The following is a 20,161-nucleotide window of genomic DNA, read 5'->3' on the forward strand; positions in this document are numbered from 1 at the left end:
ATATATGCGCAAAAAATTGCTAAAAAATTTTTGGAGATTTTTTTTTTCAAATTATGCAAGAATTCCAAGATGAAGATATAATGATTTTTGGAGATATGGAGTTTTAAACCTAAAGAAGGATAGATCAAGAAATTCCAGAAGTGGGAAATTTCCGAGAAATGTATTTCAATATCCAGAAATGATGGAATTAAGAAGATGCCTGGAGGATTAAACATCCTAAAGACAGAGACTTTACTTTTTTCTCTGACAGACATCAAACAAACTCAGGAATAGATATGTGCTGGATATCAAAAAGTGTTAACAATGCATTTAGATAGAGCAGACATTCAACAGGAACACACTCAGGAATAGATATGTGCTGGATATCAAAAAATGTTAACAATGCATTTAGATAGAGCAGAGATTCGACAAGAAATAAATGCAGATCACAGTCCCACAGAAGTAGCTTGGCAACAGAACAGGAAATCAAGAGGAAGATGGAACTTAAATGAAGTTGATGTAATAAACAATGCAGAAAAGAACCTGAAGAATTCTTTAAGTTAAAACAACACAGAAGAATGTCTTCAGCCACAATCTGGGGAGCAAGTAAAGCCTTCATTGGAGGAGTATTACTAGCTGCTGTTGCTAAGAAGAGAAAAAAACAGACGAAGAAGAAGAGAAGAGATTGGATTTATACCCCGCCCTTCACTCAGAGTCTCAGAGCAGTTTAGAAACTCCTTTCCCTTCCCCTCCCCACAACAGACACCCTGTGAGGTATGTGTGGTGAGAGAGCTCTTTCAAGAACTGCTCTTTCAAAAACAGCTCTGTAACGATTCCATGTTTTACTGTGTGTGTGTCTTTAAAAGTGGTTTGTATGGATGTATGACAGACTAGGATGCTGAACTCAGGCAAGTGATATGATTGGTGAGTGACAGAGAGGGGGAGGGGTTTTTGGAATGGATGCTGTGTGGATGATTTGAATGTCTATCTGGTGTGTCTGTTAGGTATGACAGTGGAGAAAAAACAGTTAAACAGACAGTTGATGAGGGAGTCAGAGCAGAGTGTGCGGTGTATGAGCAGTATATATATGAGTTGTCCTGAGGTCTCTGTGTGAGATGTTTCCTATGTGAAATATAAGAGTAAAGTCTCTGTGATATGAGAGTTACAATTGAAAGCTGAGAGTCTCTAAGAAAAGTACCGTGAAATATTGTTACAAAGTGGCTTTATCCTCCCTGTCAGTAAAGGAGAGGCTTGTGAGAGACACCAAGCATATGATCAAATCATTCCCAGTACTGTTTACCTTGTTCACCCTCGGGTTTATACCTTCGTTAAATAAATCCTATTTACTTCAAGTTTACCAGCTAAGTAAAGAATTCTTCCTGAGACCACATAGTTCCTCGAAAGGCCCAGACCCAGTGCTACAATACCAACCCCAGAAGCAAAGAGAAGAATTGGAATTTATTAAAATTCCTGGTGGCAGCTAGAATACCCTACTGAATAAAACATAAAGAACATTTTAAAAGTAAACTAGACCTCCCCAGATAAGAGGTCGTCACAAGCTCTGACAGAACTATGGCTTGCCCAAAGTAATCCAGGAGCTGCAAGTGGGGGAGTGGGGAATCAAATCCGGTTATCCCAGATTGGAGTCGGCACACTTAACCACTACACCAAACACCAAGATATTAAAGGGAAACTTCAGAAATTGCAACAGAAGCATAAAAACTCCTAATAAGGAAATATTCACAGAAATCAGACTATTAAAAAAATCAAATATGTTAAGAGATGGAGGAGGTAGGGGAAAAAATAAAATTTTAAAACGAAGACATTTCTGAACATTTGAATAAACCTGGCAGATATTTGGCGTATTGTTTAAGAAAGGAGAAAGAGAAAAGAGGAATAACATGCATAAAGAAAGGGGATCAAAGTACATACACAGAAAAAGAGATACAAGAGCAATTCATCAATACTTTCTCAGAATTATATAAAAAGAAGTCTGACTCTGAAAATGGATTAACAGAATATTTAAAAGACATCCCCGTTTAATAAAGTCTACATCAGAACATAAAAAAATTCTAAACCAAACAATAACAATTCAAGAAATCTGACAGGCAATAAAGATATGAAAAAAGGATAAAGCACCAGGTCCAGACAGGCTGACAGCAATATACTAAAAACAGCTTGAAGAAGTTTTAATGATACTGTTACAGAAAGTTATGAATGAGATAAAAGAAGGAAATACAATACCTTCAATGTGGCAAGAGGCATTTATAATGCTAATACATAAAGAAGGCAGTGATGTAACATTGCCACATTCTTACAGACCTATTTCCTTATTGAATATAGATTACAAATTTTTAATCACAATACTGGCAGATTAAGAAAATTCATAGCTAATCTAATATACATGGAAAACAGGATTTGTACCAAAGAGGTATGTGAAAAATAATATACCATTTATAATAGACGGAATTGAATTTGTGAATGAGAGAAAAAAGCAGCATTTTTAGTTTTGGATGCAGATAAAGTGTTCAATAATATAACATGGCCTTTCTCACTGAACGTATTTCAGAGTATGGGCTGCAGCCAGGAATTTGAGACAACAAGCAAAGTTTTTAATAAATGGAAAACTAACAGAAACAATTTCAATTGAAAAAGGAACATGTCAAGGCTGTCCCTTGTTACTTCTATTATTTATTTTAGCAATAGAGATGTTAGCTATAAAGATCAGACAAGATAGAAGGATTAAAGGAACAAAAGTGGATGATATAGAAATAAAGATATGCAGACAACATGGTTCTAACACTCCTGGATCTGCAACAATCTTTACAGCATGAATAATGAATGGGACATCTTGAAAAAACTGGAGGAGGAGGAGGAGGAGGAGGAGAAGAAAGAAGAAGGAAGAAGAAGAAGAAGAAGAAATTACAGAGTACAGAATGCACAATAACCATCGATCCTACTAAATATCTGGTGATAAACCTAACTGGACAAAATTGCAATCTTTTAATAAATAATTACCAGAAGACTTGAAAATTGATACAAGCAGATTTATCTAGATGGAAAAAATTAAAACTCTCATGGTTGGGAAAAATTTCTGCAATGAAAATGAATGTACTGCCAAAATTAATTTTTTATTTCAAATTATATCCATTCATAGAAGAAAGAACAGTGACAGAGTGGCAGATAAATTAATTTATTTGGAATGGCAAGAATAAATTTTAAAATATTACAAGATGAGAAAAAGAGAGGAGGGCTAGAAGTTCCAAATATAAAACAGGGTTGCACTTACTTGTAACTGTTGTTCATCGAGCTGTGTTCTGTGCATTCCCACATTACTGCACTTGCGCAGGCCAAACACTGGAGGCTCTTTACAGCTCTATTTTTCCTTATAAGGATCTCAGAGGAGAGCCCCTCTGAACTTGTTTCTTGCTCAAACGGTCACATGTCCTTTGGGTGGGCTCCACTCCATCCTTCAGTCTCCTTAAGGCCGCTGCAAGCAGGACTCACAGCGGGGAAGGAGGGAGGGAATGTGCGTTTGCACAGAAGACAACTCAATGAACAACAATTACAGGTAAGTGCAACCCTGTTTTCATCTTCGGTCTTCTGTGCATTCCCACATTGGGAGACTAGAAAGCTCCTTACCTTGGAGGTGAATCAGAGGGGAGCTCAGAGAGGAGCCCCTCCCCTTTGGGGGCTGTCTGAGCTTCTTTCCCACTCAGAGATGAAATGGAACTCAATCTGGAGGTTCTTGTCAGCAATCACTTTATAACGATCAAAATAACTTCATGTATTTTAATAATCACAATTACTTCATGAATGTTTAATTGTCACAATAATGTTATTTACAGTTACACTTTGAGATCAATAATATACTGACATGATGGTTGAATATATCTAGTGTATTTTATGCCAGTCTGTTTATTACATGTTTAGTGAACTGGAGAAACTGGCAGTAGTCTGGGTGGATCACTATACAAAAATAAGCATCCTGCAGATCTAGCACACAAAACCAACAGTTTAATCCCAACTTTTTCAGAACATAAGTTATCATTCACATTTTGAACTTTGTGACTGTCAGAAAAAAATTAGCATCTTTTAAATCCAAGATAGGACAGAACCCTCCCATGCCCCAGTAAAGCCTGCCAACCTATCTAAGACGGTATGTCAGCCCTTGTGGGACCTAGTCAGAAAGGCCCTTTAGGACCTTGCTGTTGCTGCTCCTTTGCTTGGGGTTGATTAGGAGTCACTCCCTGTCTAGTCCTGTGCCCCATTTTATATCTCCCATGGCCCGCTTGCCCATGGAAGGAACGTTGGGGAGAATACTGCACTGCCTTCTGGTGGTATGCATAGTGATAGGGTGTATGGAACTGGTAAGGCCTGAAGGTGTGCCGTGCCTTGTACAATGCTGATGAACACTGAGTGATACCAAAGGACCTCACCATCTGCTTGTCTTTCTTGATTTGTGACAGCACCTCATTAGTGTTAGCAGCAAAGAGTGTCGTCTCCTCGAAGGGTAAGTCCTTCACTTGATTTCTCATTTTAGGCAGAAAGGCTGTTGACCATAACCATGCATGCTGTCTTAGAACCAACTATAGCACTGCCAGTTGTGTCTGCAGAGTGCCTGCCCGCATTTATTTGTTGCTTGGACAAACAGAAGGCCTCCACCTGCAACTGTCATACCAAAGGTTTCTTATCATCCACTAGGAGGTCCAGGTAGGTAGCCAACTTCTCCCAGAGGAAAAGCTGGTATCCCCCCCCCCCCCCTGATCGTCTCATAGTTTGTCATCCACAGATTCAAGGCTGCTGATGAGTAGACCTTACTAAACATGTTGATCTTCCTTCTTTATCTATAGGTAAAGCATGGGATCCCTGATGCTGCTTCCCCTGCATCTCCTCAGCGATTAGGGACGAGGCTGGTGGAAGTCTGAACAGGTAAGCATGACCTTCTGGTTGCACCTTATACAGGATCTCCACCCTTCTAGGGATTGTAGCCACAGTTGTTGGTTTCTGCCAAAGCGCAGTCAAGATGTCATCAATGCCCTCCAACACTGGGAATGCCACAGCTTCAGGAGAATCCCCTTGCAGCCTGCTCAGAATCTTGTCCTTGGGCCTAGAAAGGGAGGAATTCACCAGTAAATCCAGTGCCCTGGCCATCCGAACCATCTGCTCTGTACAGAGATGAAGATCTTCAGATGGAGGGGTAGGACCCGGATAACCCATGGTGTCTGACTGCAATGGTCTATAAATGTATTGGAAACAGTCTCTGACTGCATCACTTCCTGCTCCTCGTAAATACTCCTGTGCAGGACATCCTCAAACTGACCCGACAGCAGGGAGTCAAACGGTTCCAACTGCACCAGTTCCCGGGGGCGTCATATTGCTAGTGATCTCTGAACTCCAGGTTGGGTGATGGAGTGTAGTATCGGAACCCCTGCTAAGGTGGTGGGGGCCTCGAGTGTTGCCATGGTGCTGAGGGAGCTGGTAGAGCCTCAGGCTGAAGGTGCGGCGAATGGGGTATTTGGTGCAGTTCTATCTCCCCGTCTGAGATGGAACTACATATCGATACAAGCAGCAAAGGAGTTGCAGATTGTTTAGATTCCATCACTTTCACTGGCTGCTCAACATGCCCCGATCCCCCACCACCTTTAGGTTTCAGGCACTTATCCTTGTGCTTCAACTTGTCCCATGCCTTCTTAGGCAGCGGTGGTTCCAAAGACCTGTGTCTCTTAGTCTGGGCTTCTGTTCGACCCCAAAGGACCAGTTCCATGCCCGAAACCAATGGAACCGAAATGTCCAAACGAGATCATTCTACAGATGCAGCTTCAGCCATTGTAGCGGATGGGGAAGCCTGGCCCTGTTGTTCATTAGGCTTCACCCCTGACTTGGAGGGCCCTGCCAATGCCTTTTCCGAGAGGTAAACCTTGAGCCTTGCTGCCCGGTTGGTGCACGCTTTGGGAGTAAACTGTAAGCATGTCTTACAGGCAGCCGCGTTATGAGCTTCACTCAGGCAAAGAGACAAAGGGTATGCTTGTCTGGGGTGGGTATTTCAAGCCACATTGTGAGCATTTCTTGAAGAGGGGTTTCTGTGACATAGTTGCAGAGATACACTTCTAAATGTTGCTAATTCACTATTTTTCTTCTTCTTTTGCAGAACTCACTGACAGGCTGTTTGGAAGACATCCTTCTAATGTGCTGACAAAAGGAAGACTGAAGGATGGAGGGAAGCCACGCCCAAGGAACATGTGACTGAGTGGGAGAGAAGCTCAGACAGCCCCCAAAGGGGAGGGGCTCCCCTCTGAGTGCCTTATAAGGGAAAGCAGAGCTGTAAAAAGCCTCTGGTGGTTGCCCTGCACAAGTGCAGTTTCCAATGTGAGAATACACCAGGCCTGTAGCTACAGTGGGGCTATTCAGGGCCCCACTCCCTTTCTTAAAGGGACAGCCCCACAAGATTTGCCCTTGAAAGCCCTTTTTAGACATTTAAAAACATTTTTAAAAGGTGTGTGCTCCCATGGTGAGCCGCACACCTATAACAGAGCCAAGAAGTCCCGCCGAAAGAAGAAGCCAGGACTGCCTTCTGCTCTTCCCAGCTTTTCATTTCCCACACCCAACCTTTTTCTTCTTCTTTGAAGCCAGGCTGCTTGGCTTGGCTGAGACTCACAGCCTGTGATGTGATCCGAGATCTGAAGGTGACCTGAGAGCAACCCCTCCCCAGCAGTTCGGAAGTTCCCAATCTCCTTTTTTTTTCCTTTTGAAGACTTTTAAAAAACATGCACATGGCTGGTGCACCTTCCTGCCCCTTTGTGCGCCCCCATGGAGAGCCTTGCTGAAGACGCCATGAAGGAAAGATGCAAGGATGGCAGGGCCAGATGTGGTACCAGCTGGCCAGCCTTCTCCCACTCCAATCACCTCTTCCCATGGAGCTCTCTCTCTCTCTCTCTTTTTAATAGAAGCAGAACGGGCCGTCCCCCCAACGTAAAGAGTGAGAACCAGGAAGGGCTTTCTGTTGTCCCCTACTGTATTTATTTAGATATTTATATCCATAGTGGGCCCCAGCCTCCAATTAATCCTGGTAACAACCACAGCTGGCGACTTTACTCTTTAACTCTCTTTGGGTTCTAAATCCTGTTTGATCCAAGGTTTCCGGTTTTGCACTTTATTCCTTAGGTGTGTCAAGCTGTGTTGAGATCCAGGATGGAATCTTTGCAGTGTGAAGGAGGCTTCTTGGTAGGATTGCCAGCTTCAGGTTGGGGAATACCTGGAAATTTGGGGGGTTGAGCCTGAGGAGGGCAGTCTTTAGGGAAAGTGGGGAAAGAAGGAGCTTCAATGGGGTATAATGCCATAGAGTCCACCTTCCAAAATGGGTATGGACTAACTGGGGAAGTAGATCTTTAGGACAAATGGACAAAGGCAGGGTACAGTTTGGTCCCTTCACTGTCCTTGCTGAAGCCTTCCCTTTTCTTCCATAAAATGAAAGGAAGCAAAAATATCTTCCCTTTGTGTATAAACACAGAGGGGAAAAACTCTGAGGAAGAAGCAAAATTGACAGTGTCAAAATTGACAGATGGACAGGTGGTGGTGAAAGAGTCATATTTGCTTAAGGCAGAAAAAAGATTTTCCTATTTCCTTGAAAAAATATGCTCCACAAGCTACAAAATCCTGGCTATGGGCCTGGAATACACAGAAGGTCAAAAATGAAAACTGCATTACCATGTGGCAGCTCTGGTCTGGATTGTGCATAAAAAACTCAAGACAAAAATTAGTAAAACTCAAATCAGCAGATCTAGATGAAGGTAAAGAAATTCATGGGTAAAGAAATTGACCAAAATGATTACTATACAAGAAAGGAGTCATATAATTGTAGAGATGGACTTTTGAGAGTATGGTTTAAATATCGGCATCTATTGAGTCCTCAAAATTCACCGCTCATGTTCCCAACAGAAGCTTACCACGATAAGAAAACGAGAAATAAGTGTGATTTCTTAATATATGGTAACATGGTAGATGCTCAGGGAAACCTAAGTCCTGGCAAGATAGTAGAAAGAAAGAAATCGATATTCGATGGCTACCATAATACCAATCAACCTCAGCCTCATCAGTCTGGCTTATAGGTGGTCTGAGCTGTTATATTTAATTTGCCATCTTTTAATCGTTTCGTGGTTCAGTTGTTTTAAAAATTAATAGTATTACCTGGTTTTAATCGTTCATGCACTTGTTTTGTTACCCGCCCTGAGCCTGCTAGGGGAGGGTGGGATATAAATTTAAATAATAAATAAATAAATAAAGAAGATTATCAACATGGAAGGCGGAACCCTAAGAGAGCTGACTGAATTCAAACAACTGATTACAAAACAAAAAGAACATGAATTACATGCAAAACAGAAGTGCAAAAACAACATGAAACAGAAGAAGAGCAAGTGAAAAAATGTATGATAAAATGGATGCAGAACTTCAGAGAGCAAATACCTATGCAACAATGGGAACAATTATGGGAAAAAGAAATTTAAGTTCACAGCCAGCCAGGCATTAAGAGAAAATTGATACAAAATGTTTTTCAGATGGTGTATCTCAGAATATCGAGAAAGCAGACAAAAGTTATAAAGGAAAATGTTAGAAATGTTAAGATACAGACAGAACCTTTTATCATATCTGGTGGACTTGTAAGAAAGCAAATGTTAAGCTGACTGAGAATAAGTTTTGAATACAAATGTATAAGAAACTGGATTTGAGACAAAACATTTCCTACTTTTTATTGTGTGATACATAAGGGAGAGAGATCTCAAAAAAATTGGTATTTTGGGGGTTTGGGTAAACAAAGCTCGAAAAATATCTGTATATACCGATATTGGGGTTCAGGAAAAATTGGTATTGCCGAACACATTCTGCACCATTATACCCTATGGGGAAAGTCCCTATAGAGTATAATGGAACTGAAACCTTAACTTCCCCAGCAGCCCTACCTCTGGTCAATTTCACTCCCCACTAATCAGCTGGAGAGTGAAATTAACCAGTGGAAGCAGCTGGGTGGCTGGGGAATGAAAGACTTATTGGGGAGGCATGTTTAAATGCCCCCTCCCTTCCCCAGCCCACCCACCTCCCAGGATCGGCTTCCCCAGGCACACCACAGCTGCAGGTCACCTGGGGAAGCCAAGGGCAGGCAGTTTATCCTGGGATCAATACCGATAAGGTATTTTTTTGGTATTTATTCCATTTGGAAAAGCTGAATGCACACCCCGAATAAGGACCACTGTACTTTATAAAAATGTTTTAAAATTGTGGTGAAGGGGATGCTGGGGAGAAATATTTTTCAACTTCTTGTTTGATATACCCTGCAATGTATAACAATCTCTGATATATAGAACTTGTTATATAATCCCCCTTTTTCTTTTCTGTAACCCTTTTATTATTACCTTAGTTTTTTTAAAATAACAATCAGGGCTTTTTTGTAGAAAAAGTCTAGCAGGAACTCATTAGCATAATAGGTCACGCCCAAGAGCAGAAACTCATTAGCATATTAGGACACCCCCCAGACAGCATAGCTCATTAGCATATTAGGCCACACCCCATGCCTTCCCTTGGCTTGCCTGGGCACCCCGCGGCTGTGGGGCATCCGGGTAAGCCGGCCCTTGCTCAGGCCAGGGAAGGCACGGGGAGGCATTTAAATTTCTCCCCGATCCTTCCAGGCCCCCCCGACCCACCCCCCTCAGAGTCGCCGGGGGGGGTCACTCTCCAGGCCTTCCCTCCGTAGCCACGCACGCAGAGGTTTTGGCTGTAGTGGGCATGGCCAACTCTGAAGCCAGCCGGAACTCCGTTCCTGTGCGTTCCTGCCCAAAAATAGCCGATAACAATATTTTTAACAACCCCCCCACAACTGACACTAAGGCCATTTACAGTTAAGATAGAGAGAAGATCTCCCTGGATTAGTGAACATTTTTATGTCCTTGGACTGTCAAGGGACAAGATGACATTCAGTCACACAACATTCAGTCTGGCCTGACCTGGGAAATTACTTGTTGAACTGATGCAAATGTACCAAACCCCTACAAAATAGCTTGTAAAGAGCTTTTCTCTTAAAAAATACAGGCAAGCCACTGCTTACACTCACCTGGGGCACACTCCAGCACAGAGAATACTTCCCCCTTGGCACTGGTGAAAGTGACTCCAGGCTTGCCACCACTCTGCTGGCAAAGCACAGGAGTCTCACTTGGCCATTCTGATGCCACTGGTGTCTGCACCTGTGCTTCCCTCTCTTCCTTCTTCTCTGCTTCCACCATTGCCTCCATCTTCTCCTCTTCTACGATAGCTACATTGTCAAGAGTCTTCTTCAGATTCTCCTGCAACTTTTTGATATCATCCAGGAACTTCTTCTCTCGGGTAGGCTTTTCAGGTTCTACTGTTGGAGAAGTTGGGTAGCCTGTCAGCAACTGTTCGACTGTCATATTCTTTAGGCTCTCCAAGATCTTAATGGCTTCCTTCAACTCTCGGAAACTTTTTGGCGTTCCTTCTTTGCCAGACTTATCTGCTGCTAGGTCTGCAACTGCCATTGCCACAGCACCTTGCACTTGCTCTTCCACTTTCTTCACCTCTTCCACAGGTGGTGGCTCCTCGGGCTCCCCTTCCTCAGTTTTTGAATGGTCATCTTCCATAAGGCCATTATCGGTCTCCCAGCTGTCACTCTCATCCTCCCATTCATCTGAGGAGGCACCACTAGTACTCCCATCTATGGAATCAAGGTCTGTTTCTTCATCCATCTCAGATTCTATGTTGTATAAGTGCTAGATGCCAGAAAGAGAGAGAACTACAATAACTGGGGAAAGGTTGAAACACACCAGTATGAGCCAATTTAGCATCGCTTAAGAGGGATGCAGCAGTATTTCTTTGCTTAAGGTGTGCCTCAAAGGCAATGCTCCCAATGGGATGACATTCAGATGGATCCTACTTGTCCTAATTGCTGGTCTTATGCAATACTTGACTATAGAACTCTGACTCAGCACTTTACTGTCCAGAAATAGGACATCTGGTCTTAACCAGGGCAACTTATAAAAAGGCTAAAGCGAGTTGGGGATTTTGCAACAGACTAGAGAGCCAGGCACATTATTTCTGATAGCCTGAAGATCCCTGCACACTGAATCTTAACAATTCTTGTATTTTGTTGCATTTATCACATTTCTATTTTCCCATTTTTGCTTAAGCTATTTGTTGCCTTGTGTGAACAATGACTGCTAGAAATGAATCCTTCAAGTTCATGAGGATTTCTGAACTTGTCAACAAGACATTATCTTTATCCTGCACAGCTTCTGTTATCTGGTTTCTCTTTAGATCGTATAAATCTTGATCTAAATAATACACAGCTGCTATCCTTTACCTGTTTAAAAATCACCAAAGATGTTTGTCTTAACCTGTAGTGATGGTTCATTTCCAAAAAGTATTATCTTTTGATCTTTGTCATTAATCTTTTGTGTACTGCTTAGAACACAGTATTCTTTTGCTACCTCCATTTGCTTACCAATTGAACCACAGAAGGATATTTACTACCTTTCTATAAGGTGTAAACTAAGGATGCTGACCTATACAAAGTCATTGTACCCCATGGGGGTGAATAGAATAGAATAGGGGGATAGAAATCTTGGTGGCTGACAAAAACGTTTCCCAAGGAACTACATTTGCTATGAGACTTACATACAACCACCAGAACCAAATGTAGAGCCATTATATGATTTTGTTAACTGCAAATACATTATGGAACTAGGAAAACTAAAGCAAGGCAGATTTTCTTTGTTGAAGGGTACCCAGACATTACATTCTTCCTGCCCAAATTGCATGTGACAGGAATGGGAAGGAAGACAGCCAAGTGCTTTGTATCCCATTGCTATAGGGCATGCATTGACTGTTCTATGGCAGTTAAAGCAACACTCAAGTTCTGATTGCCCAGCACTTGTACAAAGTGGATAATGAAGCAAGAGAAAAATTCTGCATGGCTGTAACAAAATGCAGCAGCTTTCCGGAAATGAAGGGAAAAGCAAAAGATGGCATTTAATACTGAGCACTTGGTTTCGGGACAAAGTTTCAATCTGTCTCCCAGTGGACATGCTCTACCTAGAATCATGCAATGACTAAGCTGATCAGAGGATCAGCAGTGCTCTAGACAGAAATAATAGCTAATTTAGGGGAAAGAAGGCAGGCCATGCCCTGCAATGCATATTCTGTAACCAGTGAAGCCATTGCTTTATACCACATCTTCCCTTAGCTGCCGCTTCCCTTATTCTACTTCACGTGGATGGAGACATGATATGGCAGAGGACTTCAAAATGGATTCTGGAGAGCCCTAGCTTTCATGGAAGCTTAGAAAGGGCTCTCTTGATGAGAGGGTCAATAACAGTGGCCCTGAAAGAGCTATTTATCTACTTCATTTCTACTTTGCCTTTCCAAAGCAGCTTACATCATTCTCCTTTCTGCCATTTTCCCTCTCACAACTGCACTGTGAGGCAGGTTAGGCTGAGAAGGTGTGACTGGCTCAAGATCATCCAGCAAGCTTCCATGGCAGAATGGGAATTCCAGTCTGGGTCTCCCAGATTCTAGTCTGACACTCTAACCACTACACAAACCTGGCTCTCAACACCAGCCAGTGGACACAGAAGGGTTTGTTTGTTTTTTGCATTTTTATTGACCAGTGTTTGTGGTGGCACCAAGGCTGGGAAAAGCCTCATCCTGCAGGATAGGCATAGTTTCACTACCCAAGTAAAACTGTGGGACCTCTTTGATATTAGTGCCACTCTACTGCCTGGGTAGGTTCTGGAGGGCTATTGCTGCCAGAACCCAAGAACTGCAGTTATGACTTTTTTTTACACAAGTGGGAAGGATAACTGAAAAGGAGCTGTCTGTTCTATGGCATGTGTAACCTTGGGGGAAGCGTGATTGTGCCAAGGACATCATCTTCTTTACGCATACACCCATTTGAATCTCCCACTGGGGATGGTAGATCAGATCCTTAGGATTTTAAGTCCCAAGTAGGTTAGCAACCTTTCTACGGCCCCGGTCACACGGGCCGGAAAATGCGCGCGTGCGGGGGGGGGGAGCGTGGCTGTTTGCCCCGGAGCAAAATAACGCGCGTCCGCCTGATCACACATCCCGTCGAGGTACTGTGGTTAGGGCGTGAGGTGCCGATCACACAGCTATCCTGCAGCGCGGCAAAGAAGTGGCACTGCGCGATCACACCAGCAATCGCTAGGCGCCGCTTCCGTGGCAATCGGGAATTTTTTTTCACCAGAAGGTGAGCATGCGCATGATCGTTTGTGCGCATCCTGTGAAGACTTAAAAAAAAAACTAACCGGTTTGCGATGGGACTAGGATGGGACGCGATCAGACACCTGCCCATGCCCCACGTTTTCCGGAAACTAGTACATCGTAAGTACTAGTTTTTTGCTCTGTATCTTCGGCACGAAGCTACGGGTTAGCCACGGGTGCGCTTCACTTCCCAGATGTTGCGGTGTGATCACGCCCGGAAAATCCGCCTCTTATCCGTCTCTTTAGCGCGGCAAATGCTCCGTGTGAACGGGGCCTATGTTTCTTTTCTTAGTCTGCACCCTAGTTCTGTAATATGTATTTACTCTAGAGTTTTGCCAGTAGAATAAAGCTGCATTAGTGAAGAGAAAGCAGTTGTCTTGATTCCCACCTGTGTGCATCACATTACACAAGTAGCCCCCTTTGGATGCTACTCCTGGTACTGAACTGGAGAGCTGGTAGCGATCAGGAGGTGGTGGTGGTCTACCAAAGAGAAGAGCTCTGAACCCTGCTTAAGCTTGGATGAAGGGGCTGGGGAGAAACAAGGGATTCTTGCTGGCATTGAGTGGGTTCTCTCAATGCCTTCCTCTCTAGTTTCTGAGTAGGGCTGGGCATTGCTTGCTCCCTCAAGGGCTGTCTGCCTGGGCAGGAAGAGAGGGTGGCCTATTGGGTGCTGAGGCAGAAGAGTCACAGCCATCACATTGTCTGGCCTTCTAGAGCTGGGACCAGTGTTCTCTCTAAGCTGAGTTAGTGTGAACTACCTCACAGTTTTTTAGCCTCCAGCTCACACTTTTTTGTCTCAGCAAAGGATGGCTCCAGAGCAAACTAATTTATGCGGTAGCCAAATCACTCGCTCACAACTTTAATTGCCAGTAGCTCACAAAGTAGAATTTTTGCTCACAAGGCTCCACAGCTTAGAGGGAGCATTGGCTGGGACAGTACCCTGCTTGCTTGAACTGCTTGCTTGAACTGAGATTATGCCCTAGAAACCCAGAATCATGTGTAACACACAAGAGTTCCTCATCAAACAAGTTTAAGTGGAAAGGATTCCTTGAAGACAGAAAATTCAAGAACTGCAGTGCCATGGCAACTGGCTTTCCCTGTGCATAAGCATAGCTTTCACTTTCTTAAAAGTTTTTTTATTCCAATTTGTCTGAAGAAGCGTGCTTTGCACACCAAAGCTTACACTTTGAATAAAACTTTGTTGGTCTTAAAGGTGACATTGGACTCACACTTGTTCTACTTCCCTAAAAGGTTCACAATTTTTTCAGTACAGAGTTATTTAATATGTATGCCACAAGAACAATATAATTACCCACACAAAAAAAACACCACCACAACAAAATTCCACCTGCTTGGACTGGTTTCTATCCATATTTATGTAGTATTGTGCTAGAATGTGGAAAATCTGAAACCCATATGATTTACCTCACAAATGTTTGCAGTACGGACACTGAGGGTCAGAAGCCCTTCATGTCTACTTTACCTCTGCTATTACTTGTAGTACAATGAGAAATATGAACCAGCTAGTTGAGTTACTAAAATATATGGCACACCAAAATTGCTCCATGGAGCCCTCATATCAGCTAACAAAATGGAAACAATGGCTTGGCTCCAATTAACTCATTGTGCTATTTCCTAAAAAAACCTGCTGAAATCCCCTTGCACCACATCACACCTTAGCCTAGGAGGAAAACAAACCCCCCCCCCCATCTTCAAGAGCAGCTTTTGGAAGGGCTCACAAGACTATGGAAGCGTAGGGCAGAAAAAACCCTACAACAAAATTCTCTGCAGTTTCTTGGATGCATTTAAAAGGCACAAAAAGCTCAGCCGAGACATGCCAGCATATTAGCATACAGGTCTCATCCCAAAGACCTTAACCCCCCCCCCCAAAAAAAAACCCACGTTTTTTACTGACTTTCTGAAAAATGTGGGATGGCGGAAAAGGGGAGCAAAGCCATAAATGCAAGTCAAGAGTAGACTACATTAAGGACAAGTGGCACTGTAAATCAGGGTTGGGGGCTACTGGCAGCATTGTTCCTGTGTACAGAATATTATTTCAGATGCATTCAAGAAGTCCCCCCCTGGCTGAGAGGAACGAGGTGGCAGCAAGTTTAATTTCCAAGCCAAAACTTATCAGTAGAGTCACTTGGAGGTGTGAGATTATGCTTCAGCAGCAATTATTTTCTTAGAAACAGTGTAAAGAAATAAAGCTTGACAAATTTAAATCAAACCTACTCTGCAGCAACAAGCAAGCACCCCTTATTTGAGAAGCAGAGAGAAATACAACTTGTCAGTATTCCCAGGCAAAGACTAATGCAAATGACTTACTATAAGGCACAGGGACTTATACTGGACAGCCACATCAACTAGTGTCAGCTCACCTGTGGGAGAACAATTGTCCTGGAGTTATCAGCCCACACAACTTCCACTTTGCTGCTGAAATCCACACGGGCCACCTGTCCCACTGATGGCTAAAGAAACAAAAGCAACAGGCATTAGAACCATTCTTAGGCTCTAGAATACAAGCAATAACCATTCTTAGTAAGCAAGCACTGCACATAAGAGAACAATTGTCATGGAAGGACCTAAACCAAGAGAACTAGTAACAATTTTTACTGTTCTGGAATTTTATCTAGGAAGAGGTCATGCTCAGGGAACTCCTCCAAGATAATAGACTATATACTACAAAAAAAACCATTAATCACAGCTATGTCTCAGAACCAAATCCTGTGTGAACAAACCCATTTTTAAAAACTGCTTATATGTTATGGCTGCCTCAAACATCATTACTTTGAAAGGGTTGCCACCTACTGGTGGTTTAAGGGATTGGTGTTTGGGGGAAAAGGCTCTCATCTTAACTTAAAGATCAACATTTATTGCGGCATAAAAAGGTTTTACAGACTAGAGTCTACTACATCAGATGTGCAAAGTGTGTCCTCAGTCAGGCAGATGTGCCTGTAGATGAGCATGGTGGAAATATACTGGAAGTGGAGACATCAAAAGGCAACATGTACAGTCTGACAGCTCGATGCAAAGTGACTGGCTAGACTGATTAGGTGATTTTTGCATTGGAATGACAGCTGGCACCTGCTACCTTCTGAAGTCACTGATCTCACAGTTCTTTCTCTGTGCCAGCATATTTATTTAATATATTTCTATGCTGCCTTTTCATCCAAACAGGGTTCCCAGGGTGATGAATATCAATCATTAAAATATTTCAACATAAAAAGCATTTACAATAAAGTTCGAGACCCGAGTGCTGCATGATGGAGTGAGCTCCCATCTCTGGTTCCAGCTCCTGCCAACCTAGCAGTTCGAAAGCAAGAAATTGCAAGTAGATAAATAGGGACCACTTCGGTGAGCAGGTAACACCGTTCCGTGCACCTCGGCGTTTAAGTCATGCCGGCCACATGACCACGGAAACATCTTCAGACAGCACTGGCTCTTCCGCTTGGAAACGGAGATGAGCACCGCAACCCTAGAGTTGGATTTGACTGGCATTCGAGCAAGGGAAACCTTTACCTTTATACGCACAACAATTCAACAAAAACATAAACTGATATAATACTAAAACCCAAAGTGCAGGCAAACAAAAGTTATTGGAGTTATGCCAAACAGAAAAGTCTTCACCCTCTGGAGGAGGTAAAACAGAGTTGCAGTTACCTGTAACTATTGTTCATCTAGTGGTCTTCTGTGCAGGCACACATGGGGGGGGGGGGCTGTGTGTGTGCAGGCCAGCTGCAGAAAAGATTTCAAAAGCTTTCTAGTAGACTAGGAGTGCCCCCCTCACTCCGGTGCTTTCTCGTCAAAATGATCAAATGACCAGGAGGAGGCACATGACCACGGAAACATCTTCAGACAGCACTGGCTCTTCCGCTTGGAAACGGAGATGAGCACCGCAACCCTAGAGTTGGATTTGACTGGCATTCGAGCAAGGGAAACCTTTACCTTTATACGCACAACAATTCAACAAAAACATAAACTGATATAATACTAAAACCCAAAGTGCAGGCAAACAAAAGTTATTGGAGTTATGCCAAACAGAAAAGTCTTCACCCTCTGGAGGAGGTAAAACAGAGTTGCAGTTACCTGTAACTATTGTTCATCTAGTGGTCTTCTGTGCAGGCACACATGGGGGGGGGGGCTGTGTGTGTGCAGGCCAGCTGCAGAAAAGATTTCAAAAGCTTTCTAGTAGACTAGGAGTGCCCCCCTCACTCCGGTGCTTTCTCGTCAAAATGATCAAATGACCAGGAGGAGGGGTGCTACTCCCTAGTTCTCTCCATGACCCCAAGAAACTAAGGTTCCAGAGAGTTCACAGTGGGGCAGGAGGGAGGGATGTGTGCCTGCAAAGAAGACCACTTGATGAACAACAGTTGCAGGTAAGTTCAATTCAGTTTTCATCATCATGGCTTCTGTGCAGTCCCACACTGGGAGATGAGCACGCTCACTAAGTAAAGTAGGTGGGTGTGAATCTCTCAAAGGAAGAGACCATGGAGGATCACCTTCTTAACAGGTGCTTAGCGTCACATATTGACTTTCATCCAGAACTGTCTTATAATGGAGTAGGGAGCTCACTACAAGTGTCCCAACTGAAATACATGCAGGAACATGGCAAGAGAGAGCCATGACACACAAAGTGGCACTGAACAAGCATGCACTCAAGACAGAGTGTGATAGCCTCTACCGACCCACAGTGATGGGTTGTGTGAAGACTCTGACCATGTGCAACATGAGGACTGAGAGACAATCCCAAGGGGATCTTGGCCAGGGCATCACCTTGTGAAACTTCATGAATGGAGGGAGCACAGGTTAGAACCCACAATGTCCTCATTCCACAGCTAAAAGTGCTGCATATGAAAAAAACCCCCAAACCTATTCTAAATGAAGCACCAGGGAAGTACAAAAAAAATCGAACAAGGGGTTATACTTCTGTTTTGTAGCATTTTTAGAAATCCAATAAGGAAGATGAACGTTGGGACTGATTGGGACTCAAACTCTCTAGAGTCCCAATCAGTGGCCAAAACATAACCAACAGGACAAGAAACAGGGTCCAAACCCTGTTATAGCCACAGTAGAGACGCTTTTCCACTTAGAGGTGCAAGATATGGTAGTGAAGGGGTGGCGCTTGCCACTCAGGAAAGTTGGTGGCTACTGTTACAATGCAGGAAGGGAGCTGATCAAACTACCAAAGTTGTCAGCTGGAGTGGGAATAAGAAGATCTATGTCATTAATAACGAAGGCAGGGAAAACAGACATGATGTGGACAAAGAAAGGAAGGACAGGATGCGCCATAAATGAACCTTATGCAGCTTGCAGAGCAATCTTTACAGCGATACAGCCAGAGGAAAAAAACATAAAAACATATTATCTTGCTGAGGGATTAAAAGAGCATTCCCCAATGACAGGGGTCCCTGTTAGGAATGAAGCAAAAATGACAGGGGACTAGGCCAAATAGCCCAGACTTCCAATCAGAGTATCAGGGAGATGGTCTCCATTAGTCAATGAAAACATAATTACAGTGCATTCCATGACTATGTGGAGTGTTTGCACTAAAATAAAAGATAAAAGTAAAGTATGTCTAGTGCTTTAGTGGTATGACAAACTAATTTTGCAGAACACCAGGAGCCACTGAGAAACACATTCCCGCAGCAGGGTCTCCACACTATAGGGAAGGAGACATATGATATAACTTTACCTTCCAGAACCTCAGAGTAAAAAGACTTGCTCTGAGAAAAATGCAGTGCTGAGACCACAAGATTGGTGCACGTTAAGTCTATCTCAGAAAGAAAAACAAATCTGGGCATAATCCCAAACAAAGAGAAATGTTGGAATTCTACCACTGGGAGCTTTCATCCGTAATAGCAGAGGGACTGTCTGCAGGAAAAGGTCAATGAACTAGACAGCCAAGCAAAAATTTAGACTACAAGCCACATGATCTGGGCCTGATCATAGGCCTTTTCAGGTGCACACCTTAACAAATAAGAATCATTCGAAATCACACCTTTTTTCTGTCCCAAGGGCAGTACTGAACTGAATAATCTAATTAATGCGAGACAGGCAACCTCCCCTTAAGAGTAGAGGTGGGGAAGAACTTGGGTCTGAGCCCATGAAGTGATATAGGTGCGAAATGAATTGTAGGAAATCTGGTTGACAAGGCAGCAGTCCAGAGAATTGTTTATTTTTCTATTGTAGAATAAATCACCAATGAGGAGAGGGAAGAATTTCAAGCATTTTTGATTACCAGAGACTTTTTCAGTAGGAGAAGTTACAAATGGAACCTGGCGTCTTGCACATGGAAAAAAATGTGTGCACAATCCTGAGACACCATGTTATGTGAAAGAGGGGAAGAAGAGGTGACTCAAGGATCTGACAGGAAGCTTGTTAATCCCCACAGAGTGTTGTCCAACTGGACTGAAAAATTCATAGCCTCTCTGTGGAGCTCCACCACCACCCCGCCCCCGGTAATTCCTAGCATGGACTAGGGCAGTGTAAAAACACTGATTCAGATTCAAGGAACAGATTTGTCATGTACATCACCAGCACAGACTGTGAGAACATAAGAACATAATAGATGCCAATGTTGGATCAGGCCAAAGGCCCATCCAGTCCAACACTCTGTATCACACAGTGGCCAGAAATACCAGTGCCATCATGAGGTCCACCAGTGGGGCCAGGACATTAGAAGCCATCCCACTGTTGACCCCCCCAAGCAGCAAGATGACAGAGCATCACTTGCCCCAGAGTCCCTATCTATACCTTGTGGCTAATAGCCACTGATGGACCTCTGCTCCATATGCTTATCTAATTCCCTTTTGAAGCCGTCCATGCTTGTAGCCGCCACCACTTCCTGTGGCAGTGAATTCCAAGTGTTAATCACTCTTTGGGTGAAGAAGGACGTCCT

The 20,161-nt window shown here is 43.3% G+C and overlaps 1 protein-coding gene across 1 annotated transcript in view; it reads right to left on the reverse strand.

The window, feature by feature from the left end:
- UBE2O (ubiquitin conjugating enzyme E2O) overlaps nucleotides 1-20,161 on the reverse strand; it is a 128,769-nt gene that overhangs the window by 11,890 nt on the left and 96,718 nt on the right. The window contains exons 13-14 of the mRNA XM_015424011.1: nucleotides 15,642-15,731; nucleotides 10,082-10,751 (exon numbers count right to left, since the gene is read on the reverse strand). Of these exons, the coding sequence (XP_015279497.1) occupies nucleotides 10,082-10,751; nucleotides 15,642-15,731 (760 nt within the window). The remainder of the gene's footprint in view (nucleotides 1-10,081; nucleotides 10,752-15,641; nucleotides 15,732-20,161) is intronic.

This window comes from Gekko japonicus, unplaced genomic scaffold (assembly GCF_001447785.1).
Source record: "Gekko japonicus isolate JY-2015 unplaced genomic scaffold, Gekko_japonicus_V1.1 scaffold442, whole genome shotgun sequence".
Classification (NCBI taxonomy): Eukaryota; Metazoa; Chordata; class Lepidosauria; order Squamata; family Gekkonidae; genus Gekko; species Gekko japonicus.